The sequence below is a fragment of the Cicer arietinum genome, chromosome 3 (assembly GCF_000331145.2).
Source record: "Cicer arietinum cultivar CDC Frontier isolate Library 1 chromosome 3, Cicar.CDCFrontier_v2.0, whole genome shotgun sequence".
In the NCBI taxonomy this organism is placed as follows: Eukaryota; Viridiplantae; Streptophyta; class Magnoliopsida; order Fabales; family Fabaceae; genus Cicer; species Cicer arietinum.
The window spans coordinates 64,420,975-64,437,671 of record NC_021162.2 but is presented as its reverse complement, the minus strand read 5'-3'; the positions used below and the strand labels follow the sequence as shown (position 1 = coordinate 64,437,671).

Sequence of the window (16,697 nt, the reverse complement as noted above, 5' to 3'; positions counted from 1 at the left end):
TAAATAAATAATATACATCAGATATGAATAAAATGGACTTTATTATTCTAAAGTTAATTCAACAAAAATAAAATATCCAAAGTTTGATTGAACTCACAGAAACTGAAATGATAGCAGTATAACTCATCATCATGATATAAAATTGAATGAACTCACCCACGTTACCTGTAATATATTTCGTAATTTCAAAATCACACAACTTAACAACAATATTGTATTTTATATATTTTAAATCAAATCCAGAAATCATTCATACTCAACATGGAAATCAGCATGTGTAGAACTGTAGATCGAGAATATCGTAAGGTGGAAAGCGTTCCGGAACTACAACAAATCGATCCATCAACAAAACCACCGTCATAATAAGATTTGCATCACCACCATCAACAAAACCACCGTCACAGGACGGAGGTCATCACCACCACCGCGTGGCATCCGCCATGTCCGCCACCGTCATCAATATCAGTGAACCGTTGGTTAGTTAGGGTTTCTGATTTGAGTAGGAACTCTTCTTTTCAACTAACTGTTTGCATCTTCATTCTTCACTTTGTTTCTAACTTTCTGTTCTGTGGTTTCTGATTTGGGGGAAGGGTAAAATTTTAAAAGGAGATGAAAAATATTTAGGGGTTTCAAGGAAAAATTTGTGGTAACTTACTAAGAGAGATGATTTGGTATGTGACGGTAGCCACTGTGTGCAGAACAGTGTGATGAAGATATTTTACTTTTCCACTACAGCTGGAGATATTATCTTCTAATTCAAGAGGGTGTTTTTGGTATGTTTTTAGTTTTTTTTTTTTTCAGGAAAAAATAAAACTGCAAGCGTGAGAGATGTGGTCTCGCACACTTTCCTGCTTTTCTTGCTGTTGCATTTCGTAACATATACTAGCGCTAGTTTCTGTTGTCTGGGAAAGGACCTGAGTATCCCTACTCTTCTCCCAAGTCCCAACAGAGTAGGACACACTAAACTACTTTAATTTCAAACTAATAATTGATTTATGCTAAAAGAGTTTGGTTTAGTTAGTTAAAAAAAGAGAGTTGATTTTAGGGTTCCTTTGGTAGTTATGACTTATGATAAGATGGATATATATTATAATTATATAATAGTTTAGCATGTTTTAATTATTTACTTGGGTAGCCAATAAGACATTTATAAGTCAATCTTATAAAAGAGATTATAAAAATTATTTATACAACTTATTACAAAATATTTGAACTATTTTTTTTATCATAGAAATAACTTATGAACAAAGGAAAAATAATAATTTTAGATTTTTAAAGAAATATTTTATATAATTAAAAAGCCAATAAAATATAAAAACATTTAAAAAATAATTCTAAAAATGGTAAAAATTATTCAAAATATAATCAAACATAAAATATTTTTGATAAAAATCAAAATAATCATTAAAAATTTAAATAGATAAATTATTGAAAAAGTTTTAATTACATTTATTCTAGACTTTTTTTATGCTCTGAATATCATGTCAAGAATTCAAATTGATTATTTTTTTTTTATAAATTCCTTAACAATTATCTTCTGTGTATATTCATTTCAATGGTATATTTGTAAAAAATTAAAAATGTAATGGAAAAAAAATCAGATCATTAAAAATTATTTTAATATAAATAATAATATATTTATATTATTTTAATAATATATATTATTTCATTTTGATTCTTATAAAAATTATTATTTCATTTTTGGTCTTTGAAGTTTTGTTCTATTCCTCAAAATAATTACCTTGTATTACCTCATTTTAATAATTACTTCATCGGGTTGGTTTGTAGCGTTAGAAAGAAAATTACCGACATTATAATATTTGGTTTGAATTGTTAATTATTTGGCTTGTTTTTCTTTGTAATGTAAACTTTGTATAAAAAAAATAAAAAATTGACAACAGACAGCAGTCAACTCTTTATTGATGATATACGATACATTATCACATTATACGTACATAAACATAAATCGACACATATATCTAAATAGTGTCGACTTCTTTTACAAATATGTATTTGACGCGTGTGTGTGTATGTGCATATAACATTTTGTTATTTGGATGTTGCGGTATTTACTAACTAAGCTCATATCCACTTTAATTTTAATTTTGTATAATTTATATAATTATCTAAATGTTCTTCCACCAGAGCCACTCTCCCTTTGACAATTGAAGAAAACAGCTGCAACAGGCAATCCTAAGTTGTAGAGTTCAGCAAATTCTCTTGTATTAAAATTTTGTCTCCATCCTGGAGCATACACTCTTTGTCTGCATTGTTGACGAAACAATACAAACACAAAACGATGAATTCCAGAGGTGGGTCGTGGCCTTTCATAACCTACAACCTCATTACCTATATTCCAATCAATCAAACTCCAAATTAGGTTGGTATACGAAACTTTCCAAATGAACATTCTACTGACGATCATTCCAATATAGGTTATAAATCTCATATGTACCTAGTTCTGGTATAAGTGTTTTAGTACATAACAAAATAAATCGCAATCTATTTTTCTCTTGATTGAATATCTTTTAGAAAAAACTTAAATATATTTCCTTGTCTGCTTTTTGCATCGTTATTATCATAAAATACACATTTATAATTAAAACAAACTTTAATAAAATTATAAATTTGATAAAATAGTTGATTAAGAACCATAGGAAAAATATTAAAAAATGCATCTAAGTTTTATCTTATTTTTTAATTATATGCATGTTAACAATTTGGATTTAAATTCACTAGAATGAGTAAAGTATGAAGTGAAAATATCAAGAGTTGTTATTCTAATAAATTTATAATTGGTTATAGTGGACTTATAATATCTACATTTAATTTGTTATTGATTGACTGTAATTATCTACTTTATTGTCTATACTAAATTATTCGCTTTAAAGTAGATAAATTCTAACAAGAATTAGATATCTTTTTGACAAAACCATGTATCAAGTTAGGATTGGTGAAGATCTTACAATAAGTTATCTTGTTTACTTTTATCATCTCATATTAATAAAAATAAATAAATTAAATTTAAATTTAAAAAAAAAAGTAAGAATTTAAAATGTAAACCATAAGTTAAAAAGTAAAATTAAATAAAAATGTACTATATTATATAATATAAATTAAAATGTACTTTTGACCTCAAGTTTCAAAATTTGACAATTATGACTCCTCTAATTTAAAAATTATAATTTCAACCTTTTAACTTTAGTCCATTTTACAAATAGTTCCACCTTATTTTGACTTGGTCAACGATTGACATGGCCTTTTTTTTTTACGATTACCTAGACTTATTTTTTTAAAATAAATTACCAACTCAATTTAAAAAATAAAAAATAAAATTCCTTGCTAATTTTTTTTTATAAATTGACAAATATTTCTTTTAACTATTGTTAGCTCATTTTTTTTCCTTAAAAAAATTACTAGCTCTAATTATTAATTAAAATAACTACTAGATAAAATAAGAGAGTGAAATTTTTTTTTTTTATCTTTTAAAAATTATTGTGATTCGATATATACTTTTATTTTTTCTCAAAAGCGTACAAAAAATCACAATAAATTTTTAAAAGATAAAAATGTACTTTTTACTTTCTATTTATTTTGTGTTTTATTTTAATTAATAATCAAAGTTAGCAGTTTTTTAATAAATAAATAAAAACAATGAGCAGGGAATTTTTTTTTTCAAAAAAAAACAAATTTATTTTAAAATAAGTTCATGTTATCATAAAAATAATAAAGTTACGTCAGCATTGACCGAATAAAATTAAAGGGTGATTTGCAAAAGAGTATAAAATTATGGTGTAAAAATTACAAATTTTAAATTACAAAATTTAATTTTGCCATATTTTACAAGTTTAAGGACTAAAAGTGTCTTTTAACCTATAATATATTACTGACAAAGGTATTTTTTTCTATTTTTTATTGTCTATATAATAGTATAATACAATATATTTTTTGATGAACTATAATACAATATTTAATGCTTGTAAAAATAGTTAAAAATATCATGCCTTTATTTTTGACTTTTCAAGACTAAAAATTAGCTGTCCATTAAGTATCAAAGCATAACTTTTGAGACGAAGCTACTCATTGGTATGGGGTAGCTTTGGTCACCTTAAAAAAATATTTTTTTAAATAAGTAAGTATACTTTTGTATTTTGTTACACCCAAAAAAATATATTTAGCATTCCAAATAAGTTAATTAGTAATAAAATTAGAAGAACAAAAAATAAAAATAAAATTATTATTTGATTAATGTATCTATTTATATTGTTTTGACATTTTTAATCTCTATTGTAATTGTAAATAAAACATTTTAAACAATAAAAATTATCAAGACATGACTCAAAAATAAGATTGAAGATAAATTCCTTACAAATAGCTTAATTGTTTATATTGACAAATATATTGTTAGTTATTATAGATTTAATTAAGAATGAATTTGACTATTTAAAGTGTCATCAAGTATTACTTTATTAATATATACTTTGTAAAACAAAAATTGGTCACTTCATAGAAACTAGCCTAATTTCGCCGCTAATAACTTTATTTTTAAAAGTAATTGAATTCTTATTCATCTAGTTTGTACTTTGTAGTAGTTTGGCCACTTTGCCCATATATTGCACAGTCATTGTGTTTCGAGGAGCGATAACTTAATGTGATAGAGTCATTATCAAATAAATTTGATCTCTTGGGGATGATTAATAAAGAAATGTGAAAATTGTGGACTTCAATTTTCCAAGCGATTTAACAATGTCATTTGTATGTCATTTTATAAGCAAATGATATTGAGTGTACAAGATGCTACTCTAAATCTCTAACCCATTACAAAGAAAATTCAATCCTTCATGTGTGATTGTATTGAGTTAGAGTATCTTTGTATTTATGGTATTAAATTGCGGTACGTGACTACAATTGCGGTTATAATATTGTAAATTTTGAAATTTTCACAATGATATTGTATGTGCAATTCTAGCTGCATTTTTTCACAATATAAAAGAGAATGCATTGTATTCAAATAACTAATATTTGTTTATCTAAAAACATCTATATTATTTGCCCTAACAAGTAACAAAGGGATGGATAAACTATACATACCGAAACTAACCCCAGTAGTTGCTGGAATATCAGTCACCAACCTAAAGTTTATTGAAAGAAGAGTGTTAGTTATAATATATAATTTCACTAAGGAAGATCTCTTGTAAGTGATGTTCAACTGTAAGCATGTGGTATGCAATTGATTTACTCACCAATGAAGGTACTCTCTAAAAGTGGGGTTACTTGGGCTAGGTGAATCAGGATCCACCAAAACCTGTAATAATTGAAGAAGCAAAATTAAATGAAATTGACCTAGAAATTAGAAACCACAAATTTACCAAATATAGACGTGATTTATGTATTTCAGCAAAAATAAAATAAAATAAAAATCTATATAATGCAAATTACTAGGGTGTAGAAGTTCCTCATGTCATTTCCACCAACACTCGCTCTGGGTTGATTGGCAACTTGAGAAGGTTTAAGCTCACAACCATTATTAACCTCCCTATTACCATAGGTGACTCGAAGAGGAATTGAATTTTCAAAGTTGTCTAATACATCCCCTATTACACGCCCAACAACAAGAGGATTTCGGCTACCACTGGCCATGATCCCGTTTTGGTTCTTACACTCCTACGCCCAAATTTGTCTTGGGATCGACTTCTAATTATTAATACAACACCCAACTAAGAGCCACACCTATTTATAGAGGCAAAGCAGAGGCCAAGGGGATAAATATTCCTTTCCTGTTGCGTACCAATCTTTTTACTTGTTATTTATCTAAAACACAAATTAGGAATGTATTATTGGACAAATTAAAAAATAATACCTCCCTCACTATTTATAAATACTTAGCTATTTTTGACATATATTAAAAAAAATAGTAAATTTAATGTGTTTACTTGATGGATTGATGTTCTTAACATAATTTTTGTAATTGAATTTGTCAAAATTAATTTATTAAATTTCGAAATAAATTAATAGTATTAATAAATGAAAAAATTAATAAATACATCTAGTAATTTGAAATGGTGATTATATTTTTTGACAATTTTTTTTAACGGATGCTTATCTTTAAGAAGAAAAATAGTAGTTTTAAATGATATTTAATTATACATTATATTAAGTTTTGTTTATTTATTTATGCTTTTGAGGATTCTAATTGTCTCATTTCGTTACTATGAATAAAAATACATGTAATGACAATCTTGTAAAAAGCAAAATAAAAATATCAAAAGAGACAAATGTTTAATTTCTAGAAAATTGTTTGTAATAAGACTGTTTCATAGAAAATATCTAGAAAATATCAATACTTTTTTGTTGGAATTCATGACCCCCAAACCACTTGTTTTGTTGACCTATATAGTAGACATTTGTTTGGCTTTAGAATGCTTAGAGCATTGAGGGGAACTTATTCATTTAGAGATGGTACAAAATATGTACTCTTATTGTGGACTCAATACTAATGCTCAAGTGGTTAAAGAGAATTGTATAGTGGGACCAACACAACATATAACACTAAAATATATCAATATAGAGTTAATTATTCCACTCATATAATTTACAATATAAACAAGAAATATATAGATACATAATTATTGGTCCGGCCCATATAATTCACCGGCAACATAACCATACTTTTGCTATTAAAATTGATAATTGCAATTTGTTTTTTAACGATAAAGCAAAGAGGGTGGCATTAGTTAATTTATATAGTGTTCTCTATAATTCACAAACTCTTTGTAGGTTTAACCTCATCACTACTCATTTATAATTTTTAGAGTAAAAAATGAGTCGAGTTGAATTAAAAATGGTTAAGTTTAATTTGATTCAATAAGAATTTTTTAGATAGAAATTCAACTCAAATTCACCAACAATCTTATTTTGACCTCGAATTTGACTTTATTCGAATTTATGAACAACTCAGTTGATCTCGATAACTCAAATCAAATTTAAAAAGGACAGAAAAACTTAAAGACCACCAAATATGTTCCTTTAACATTAAGCTCAAATCTTAATAAACATTATCTAAGGGCCACTTAATTTTCAACAAGCCCAATGCTCGATCAATTTTCTTAGACTACAAGTCCACTTAATATCTTGGTGATGCACTCCTTATTTAGGAGAAGTAGATAGTGCAATAATAAAGTTGAGAACGTTTTTTAAATGAAATTTTTAAGTGTTGGACGCAATTAAATAGTCAACTTTAAACAATAATGTGACACTTAAAACAAAATTTATTTTTCATTATGGTATTCATAAGAATTATAAACATTGTTTTCTAACTTTTAAATGACGAAAGTTTTGTCTTAAAATGATATTTATAACTAAATATATTGTCATTTGAAATAGTTGATCTAAATAATAAATGAAATATCACGCCTTAAAGTTGTAGCATTTTCTTAGTAATTTGGAGATAGGATTTTCACAAGTATAGCTCAAGATGTCATATTTTCTTTGAACATTACCTAACATATTATGATGTCTCATTTTGCATACAAATGGTCTTATTATGTGTAAGTTTTGAAGGTGCGGGAAAACACAACAAAAAGAGAGTTGAATTATATTTTGACATTTTTTAAAATTACTTGAGTTCTTTAACCAAAAGATATGTTTTTTATCAAATCATTCAACTTACGATTATAAGACATGTTTAGTAAAATTATTTTGAATCATAAAGAACTTAGAATAGAGTAACAAAGAGAGACAAGACATGAGGATTTTTATACTAGTTCACAACAAACTACTTCTACACCTAGTCATTGCCTTAAAGAGAGATTTTGTCTCAATACAGTTGAAGACTTAATTCACTATTTAAACAATATCATACAAGTAGTATTTACTATGTCTCTTAAAACTTTGAGTATTTTTCTTTAGTCTCTCCAAACTATCACCATTAGAACCCTTCTAAACTTTCTGACAGACAGCCTTTGAGGTTCATAAGTATTGTTATACCTCTTCATTTACCTCTTATGGATGAAAGAGTTTTTGCCACTATCTGACGTATTTACACCAGTTCCAGATTTTGCCACTGTCTGAATTTACACAAAGATTGGTTCTAGGATTCCAACTCTAATGAGAGAATATTACATTTGAAACATTGATTGTATTAGAGTGTTGACTTGAAACGTTGACCAGATAGTCAATTGGTTTACCATAATTATCATACGCAAAGTCATCAAAGTGAGTTTGTATTAACAAATTTGACGGAGGCACGTTGATGGTGCATTTATCAGAATCAGTCACAACTATAACAGATTCTTTAGAGTCACTATAAACTAGTTCAATAGATTCATTTTCCTTACTCATCAAAGGATTTAACTTATACTAAAACATTAGCTTTATCAAATGTTTCATTTAGAGCTTTCTTCTTTTAATATTTCAATCAGAGGATCAACATGGGTTTTCAATCAGAGGCAGATAATCATTGTATCCTTTGTCTTTAGAGGATCAGTCATTGACTTTTATTTCATTGGTTTTTAACATTTTGATTCAAACTGTAGATTATCATATGTTTGTTGGAATACTTCTTATTACTATATTATAATTTACTCTATTAGTAAACATAATTACTTGTTTATTATGTGATTATTATCTATAATTTACTCATAATTTATGTTATCTTAAAATAAATAGTTATTAATATAATTATTTGTCTTCTAACTTAATTCACACACTTAACAAATACAGTTAAAGCATAATTATTTTTACTTATTTGTTTTGGTATCATCTACACATCAACTTGCTAGAAGATTGTACTTAAAACTACTTTTAGAATTTAATATAGATGTCTATATGGGACTTGTAGCCATGAATGTTTGTTTTTAATATTTACTTTTTCTATTCTAAAAATGACATTACAATCAATTTTATTTCATACAAAAATTAAATTATTGAAATTGATTACAATAATGATGATACAAATTTGATCTATTGTTGTGAAAATTATTTTTGCAAGTATACATGGCCAAAATAAGTATTGTAACGTGTTTGCTTAGGCTAGATTATCGACTTCAACATTTTCTAGACTAATAATGTATTTGTTCTAATAATAAAAGATAACATTCTTGTGTAACAATATAAGATAAATTGGATTTAAAAAATGCAAGTTTGAGTAAGTAATTAAATATCTAAAAGTTAGATTGTGAGAACAAGTTAATATAAATATGTATTAAACTTAGTTTGTGGTATTAAAATGTTATAGCATATATGTTGTAGTATTATGAACATAGTGACATGGGGAGTTTTTCAACTATGTCATTATAGTTTTTAGATATATTAATGTCATTCTTTTATCCATGTTCATCTCCAACTATGCTATTATTTATAGTTTATATTTTGTTCTATGGACTTAAATATTATTTCTAATCATTTAATGTCAACTATTTGTCTAAACATCTTGTCTTAATTCACATTAAACAATTAAATTAATTTTTTCCTTATCTAAGTTCAAAAAGTAGCATTGAATTTAAGTTCATAGGATTCAAATTTAAAGATAACATGAAATTAGCTTGATTAAATAAATGCAAACATGCTATAAACATATTAAACCGCAAACATTATTTAATATTTTATTAATTATTTAATACAAACGTCATTTAATATTTCATTATGAGTTTTTGTTAAAACATCAAAATAACATAAAACAATGAAGGGAACATGGTAACTTAAGTAATTACATAAATGAGAAATCAAATATAGAAACACAAGTTTTTTGCAGCAGCTATGGTGGCTTCTACTTCAACTTAGTTGCAAGTTTCCCACCTTGAGCAAAAATCCTTCATAGAAAAGATTCAATGGTGGATGATGGCAGCAAAATAGAAATGAGGCTAGGGTTTTGATTTTTAGACGTGATTCACTCTTTCTCTCTCTCTTTCAATCTTCATTCAATGTTTGTCTCTCTTTTATAGGATAGCTCGTTTTCTCTCTTTTCTTTGTACCTCTACTTTTATCATTTAGCTCACAAAATTATTTTTGGCGCAATAAGTCAAAAATGGTTTGATCGTCCTTCTTTTTATTACCTCCTAATCCTAGAGGTATTCCTGAACTTTTGAATTAACATTGGATGCATCTAGGACCCGTGCAATCAACTTGCTTTGTGGCTCACAAGTCTGTTGTGCATCTTGCTATAGAAATTTTCAATAGTATTTTGATTCTCAGACATTTCTTCAATTCTTTTATCTACAAAATCACATACCAAACATCAATTTTTCTAAAAGACAAAATAAATGACATCAAAATTGGAAGAACATAAATCAATAATTTATAACTAAAATTTTATTAACTTTTACTCAAAAGACCAACATATAGTAATTTAAATTTGGTAGATAACTCTTATTTCTAAGAGTTATTTTATATATATATATATATATATATAAAATACTACTAAAAATTTCTATAGCAAGATGCACAACAGATTTGTGAGCCACAAAGCAAGTCGATTGCACGATTCCTAGATGCATCCAATGTTAATTCAAAAGTTCAGGAATACCTCTAGGATTAGGAAGTAATGTGTCGATGTTTAACGAGACATATATATATATATATATATATATATATAACTCCAAATTAAATTATTTATATAAAGAATTAAATTTTCATATCAAATTTAACTTATTTGTTTCATTAACCAAGTTCAATGATTTAATTATCGATGTGAGTTTCAAACTATTATATGTTAGATAATGTGTCGATGCTTAACAATATATATATATCATATTTAACTTATTTATTTAAAGAATTAAATTTTCATATCAAATTCGACTTATTTGTTTCATTAACTCAATTAATGTTTTAATTATTGATTTGAGTTTCAAACTATTTTTGCATTGGTTTAATTTATTGTTGAGCCTACTAATTTCTCACTCCACTATTTCTTCTAATGATTTGACTATGATGGGAAAAATAATTCTCCCGAAGAAGTCAGGAAGGCCTTATTCTATATGGGAAACTTTTAAGCTCCACGACTACATGGGCACCATCTTCTTTTCTTCTAAAATTAGACGAATGTGTTTGGTCAATCTATTTTTAAATTTTTTGACTCGGTACCATCTTCTTTTCTTTAAAAGTTAGACGGATGTGTTTGGTCAATCCATTTTTAAATTTTTTGAATTCAACATCTGATCGCAAGGTTAATAGTACTCCAACTAACCTTTATTCTGAAGGGGATCGAGTTTTCAAGATTTCTGATTTTTTGTCTGTTATCCTTTGCAATGTGATTTACAGAATTATGACCAAGGCTATTTCAAATAGGCTCAAGGAGTTTATTAAAAATGTTATCTCACGTAATCAAAACATTTTATGGTTGGAAGTTGTATTATGACCATCATTTTCCAAGAAACCATCTATTACATGCAATTCATACAAAGTAAAACAGGAAGGCATGACAACGGGATCGGGCGGAGGCAGATTTTGCTTCCTCCCCCCCCCCCCCCCCCCCCAAAAATCGTGGAAACCCCACATCTGTCTCCGTTTCATAGTTAGTGTGAAATTTAGGTCTCCATTCTCGTCCACAACTGGGTTCGGGTTTTTCCGCTCACACTTGCACCCATTAATATATATAAAGTTATAAATTTAAAAATCATATCTATTATAATTAATATAATATAATTATTATTATTAGACAATAATAAAATAAAAGATATTTTCTATAGAGAAAATATTATAATTTTTAATACTTACAAAAATATTAAGTATACTCAATATGTATATGTATAGAAAATTTAAAAATTACTATAATATTAATTGAGGGGCGAGATAGGTTGCGGGTGCGGGGTAAATATCATCACCCCCAAAACCAATCAAAGCAGATTTTCTCATCCCAAATCAAACGGGTTTGGGTGGGTACCAACGAGTGTGTGTTATGTTGTCATTTTTAAAAACAGGTTTTATGGCGTGACTCTTTGTTAAGGAGTGTCCTGGTCATATTCTTATCCCTTGTAAATTGATTAATAACATTATAGTTTGTACTTCATCTTGTAAATAATTCTAAGTGTAACTTCTTGTGAACAAATTCTGACATATCTTATTGTGAGCAAATTATGAGCATATATTCTTGTGAATAAATTCTGAGTATATCTTTTTATGAGCAAATTTTGAGTATATCTTCTTGTGAATAATATTTGGACCATATCTTCTAATTTCATATTGTGTTCAAAAATTTATTCACACGAACCTTCCTTCATACTCTTGATTGATTGGAACGAGAATAGATTCAGGCTTATTCTTAAATATTAAGAAATTCTGATTTGGCCATGTCTTTTCTTTAAAATGAATTCTTTCCATCAGAATCGTTTACTTTCCATCAGAGACATTGACTTTCTTGTTGAAGTGAGATATTGTGTTTCTTGGATAATAAAAGTTAGAGGCAAAATTGTGTGACTTAAAATTAGTGACTTTTGAAAAATCACATCGTTGAATTATCAAAGTCATAGCAACAATAGACGTTGCATATTAAAGGCAACATTTTGAATGCATGGCTTGAACAATCCCTTTCGAGTTAACGATAGCTTGATATAAACTCTTCAGAGGAATGTTGAGTTTACGCGCATTAGAGGCATGCAAGGGCTTTAGAGGCATGTTTCAAATTCAGTCTTCAGACCCAATTATCAAAGGCATTCTTCAGACCCAAACTTCAAAGTCAAAGATAAGAGACAATTTTCATAACATTCAGGGGCATGTTGCTTTCAGAGGCATACGTTCTGAGGCATACATGTATGCTTTTGTGTTCCTCTGATTTCATCCTCTAGTCACTTCCTAACTTCCTCTGGTCTCTTCCTATGGTACCTTCATTTTAGTTTCTTGTTCTTATTCTTGCACATTTAATGGAGCAATTCCTCCAAACAAATTTTTATCATAAAACACCTTTTTTAACATCAAAATCACAAGAGGAATACCAATTTAGTTCCAATAGCAACAACCCATATTAAAAAATGGGATGTTTGGAGATACTAGAATACTCGTTCCATCGACAAGGCAATTGTATGATTGCTAAGAAGGTCAAGTTTGGCGAGTCTGGTGAAGCCAAATAAATTAGAAATACATGTTCCTAAGCATGAAAAGTGAAGTTGTATCGTTGAGAATACTAGTTTGGTATTGATGTTTAGATAAGCTTAAAGAATACTCCACGTGGAATTAATTATAAGCAAGTTTAGGCATATTAATAAATGGTAATTGATCACATTTAATTTACGTGATCCCAATAAAATTTTTAAAATATTGTCTAAATTACCTCCATGATCAACAAATTGGATAATTGGAAATAGAAAAGATTAAATTAATTGAAGGGAATTTTAGATATTCTATCATCATATAGGGGGACTTTTGGTATACTTCATTCCAAAAAGTAAAGTTATTTTTGCTTATATTTTATTCAGATGGAGTACTAGTGTTCGTTGACATGAACAGTGAAGTCGGGTTACTAAGAAGTCCAATTTGGTGTTGGTGTCTTGAGAGACTTAGAGAATACTTCACTCAAGAGCCATGTGAAGCTAACTCTTGAGAAAATTTAGAGACTATACTAAAGTAGCTAAAATATCACTAGAAAATAGATGAATAAAGATATTGTACTTTTCTAGAATTTTCTTTGTCTTTTAAAATTGTATCCTCTGTGAGAGGATAGAAGATACTTTTTACAGGATAAAAGTTTGGAACTGAAATATGAGTTAGACAAAATAAAGATAAGAGTGTATAGAAAACGACACACCCAAATTTATATTGGTTCACCCAAAATAGGTTACGTCCAATCCTCACTAACTTGTGAGTTTTCGCTATGGCTCAAACGACTTATCCTCTAAATGGAATCTTTTTCACTATCTATTTTCTTAGCCTCAAAAGGCTTACATAAACAATGTTTCTTCTTGATTTACAACTATCAACAAGTTTGTATTAACTTGAGGATATACAGATTTTGAGAGTATTGATCAATGTATTATTCTTTCACTCTAATAAACTTTCTAATAGGATGATTTCTAAGATATAGTTTGAGGATGAGTGTGCTCTTAAAAACTTTTAATCTTTCTCTTTTGTATGTATTTTGTTGTGTTTGATGAAGATGAATTCATCTCAATTTATAGAGGTGACGATGCTTTAATTATAAAGAGAAGTACAAAGTATTCGTTGGAGTATTGGATAATTGTCCATGGTCTTTATTTGGAATTGTAAATATGTCATTCATCTATCCATGTAAGACAAAAGCTAGGAGGATGAGTTTCCAGTCCATCCTCGGATAGGAGGATTAAGCTTCCATGAATTATGATGTGACTTGTGCTTTTTTACTTTTTCATTTTCCAGCAACTGTAGGGTCTTACTTTTTTAGTCAAGGACATTACCTTTTGTACTTTGGTACTTGTACTCATTTTCTCATGTACAAGAATGAATGAAAAACAAAAGTTCATTATCTCTTATGTATTGTTTATCCTCTGACATAGAGGACATGAACTCATCCTCCTATTCAACATTGTTTGTCTTCTGACAGAAATTCATAATTTCTCCAGTATTGTTTATCATTTGTCATACAGGTTGTAATTTCATCATTTACTTGTTTATCTTCTCACGTAGAGAACATGGTAAAAATGTGTAAAAACTTTTCATTTGATCAAGAAGGTGATGAACCTGTTTTCTAAATTTGATACACTCAAGAGCATATATTAGATAAAACATATAATCAGAATTTTTGAAACAACTTTGTTATCATTAAAATATTTGAGAGATATTTTGTCTCAACATGTACTTATGTTGGCCTTAACAGATTTTATAATATTCATTGTCTTGAGAGGCATTAAGCCAATACTCGACGCCTGGAAAGGCAAGGAAATAATATTTGTTGTTTATAGAGGCAATAATACTCGATTCATGAAGTGGGAGAGGCTTCATAATATTCAATGCTTTGAGATGCAAGGAAATATATTTGTTGTCATAAGAGGTGGACAATACTTAATACTTGGAGAGATAGCAAACCAATGCTTACCTTGGAGAGGCATGTAACCAATGCTTACTTGGAAAGACTTTAAAAACACTCGAGGCCTATATAGATCGATTGAATAATATTGTCACTTTTATAGTAGATTAAGTCATTGATTGCACTAAAGAAAAATCTCTCTAAAATATTAGAGTAGAGGTGTTTAAAAAAATGATTAATTGGACCATATTGATAAATTAGATTGCACCGCACCACAACAAATCAAACCATTTAAATGGTTCATGAATTGAACCACATATTTAAATCAATTCGGTTGACCAAACTTGATTCAAAATCCAGTTTAACTATTTTAAATTTTGTTTAACTTGAATTAAGATTTATTTTCTTACAAAATTTTTGAAATTTATTTTTTGCAAAAAAAAGATATAGGAAATATCGGAAAAAAATTTAGAAAAAAATCGAAACATATTTCTTGAGAATTTTTTATATCGAGAATTTTTTTATATCTATTTTTCTCGAAATAAATCAAAAAAAAAATATTCTTGAAAAAATTCAAAAAATGTTTACAAAAAGAATTTCGAAATTATTTTTATCGAGAAATTTTTTACATTTATTTTTTTCATAAAAAATTGATACTTTTTTATCAAACGAATTTCAATATTCTTTTTTCAAATAACTATTTTGAAATTGATTTTAACTAAAAATTTGTTCAAAATATTAAACTAATTTATAGTTATAAATCAATTTTAAACCGATTTAGAACTGTACTGAACTTGATTTAAAATTAATTTTTAATAATTGAATCAAACCATTAATGAGATCTAATGCGGTTCAATTTTTGCACCATAAACACTCCTACATGAGAGGACTAGATGAAGCATAATTATTGCGAACTAGTATTAAAATCATTATGTGCTCTTCTTTTCATCTATTTATTTATATATATTATATTTTAGTTTTGTGTCTAAACTTCATCTTCCATCTTAATATGTAATTATTAAAATGAAGATGAACTTTTGAAAAAGATTAAACTGTTAAAATGTTTAAAACAGTCAACGCAAGTCCCCCACCCACTTAAAATGCTGGACTCAAGCTTCCTTTTATGGGCCTCGATGGTTTCCTTTTTTTGAGGTGCCCAAGCAATGGTTCTTTTCTATTAAATAGGCTTATGATTAGGCCTTAATTGTTGAGGATCTCACTCCTAACGTGTCGCCTAACTTCAACTTAGTGTGGAAATATTGAAGTGGTTCGCCTAGATTCCAAAATTTTCATTGGAAGCTAAATCATTGAATGTTGTTGACTATTGTCGAGAGGAAATATCATGACATTTTTTATTTAGATGTGTGTCCTAAATATGTTTAATTTTTAAGACCCAAAGATTCACGTTTTGCGAGGCTATTATTTGGTAAAGGAGATGTAAGCTAAATTAATTATTTCAGAATATGACAATCGGAGTTACTTTTTACTAAATCATGTGTAAAATGTTGTAACTCGATAGAAACCAATTTGTTTGCTAAAGGAAATCATTTGATCTTGAGCAATTTTATGAACTCTCTTCAAAGGCTACTCACCTTCATCCATATCCTTTATCATGGACCATCTTCCTTCATTGTTGCTCTCATATTGGTAACATTGGTTCCTCATCACGTGTTGGGTTTATTAGAGATTACAAGGGAGATTTTATTCATGATTTCTTCCGTAACTTTGGCCGTTTCACGTCTGTCATAGTTGACCTTTGGAATAAGTT

General features: G+C 27.9%; 1 protein-coding gene across 11 annotated transcripts in view; it reads right to left on the bottom strand.

The window, feature by feature from the left end:
* Positions 1 to 5,729, bottom strand: part of FTA1 (protein FLOWERING LOCUS T) — a 39,464-nt gene extending 33,735 nt beyond the window's left edge. For 4 of the 11 annotated variants that reach the window (XM_073365703.1, XM_073365705.1, XM_073365704.1 and 1 more), the window contains exons 1-4: positions 5,440 to 5,727; positions 5,244 to 5,305; positions 5,092 to 5,132; positions 98 to 165 (exon numbers count right to left, since the gene is read on the bottom strand). In XM_073365703.1, coding sequence (XP_073221804.1) covers positions 98 to 165; positions 5,092 to 5,132; positions 5,244 to 5,305; positions 5,440 to 5,640 — 372 coding nt within the window. In that variant the 5' untranslated portion in view covers positions 5,641 to 5,727. Of the gene's footprint in view, positions 1 to 97; positions 166 to 1,891; positions 2,350 to 5,091; positions 5,133 to 5,243; positions 5,306 to 5,439 lie in introns of those variants that run through there. The other 7 variants (XM_073365707.1, XM_073365706.1, XM_027332990.2 and 4 more) reach the window with 6 other exon arrangements.
* Positions 5,730 to 16,697: the final 10,968 nt, after the last annotated feature.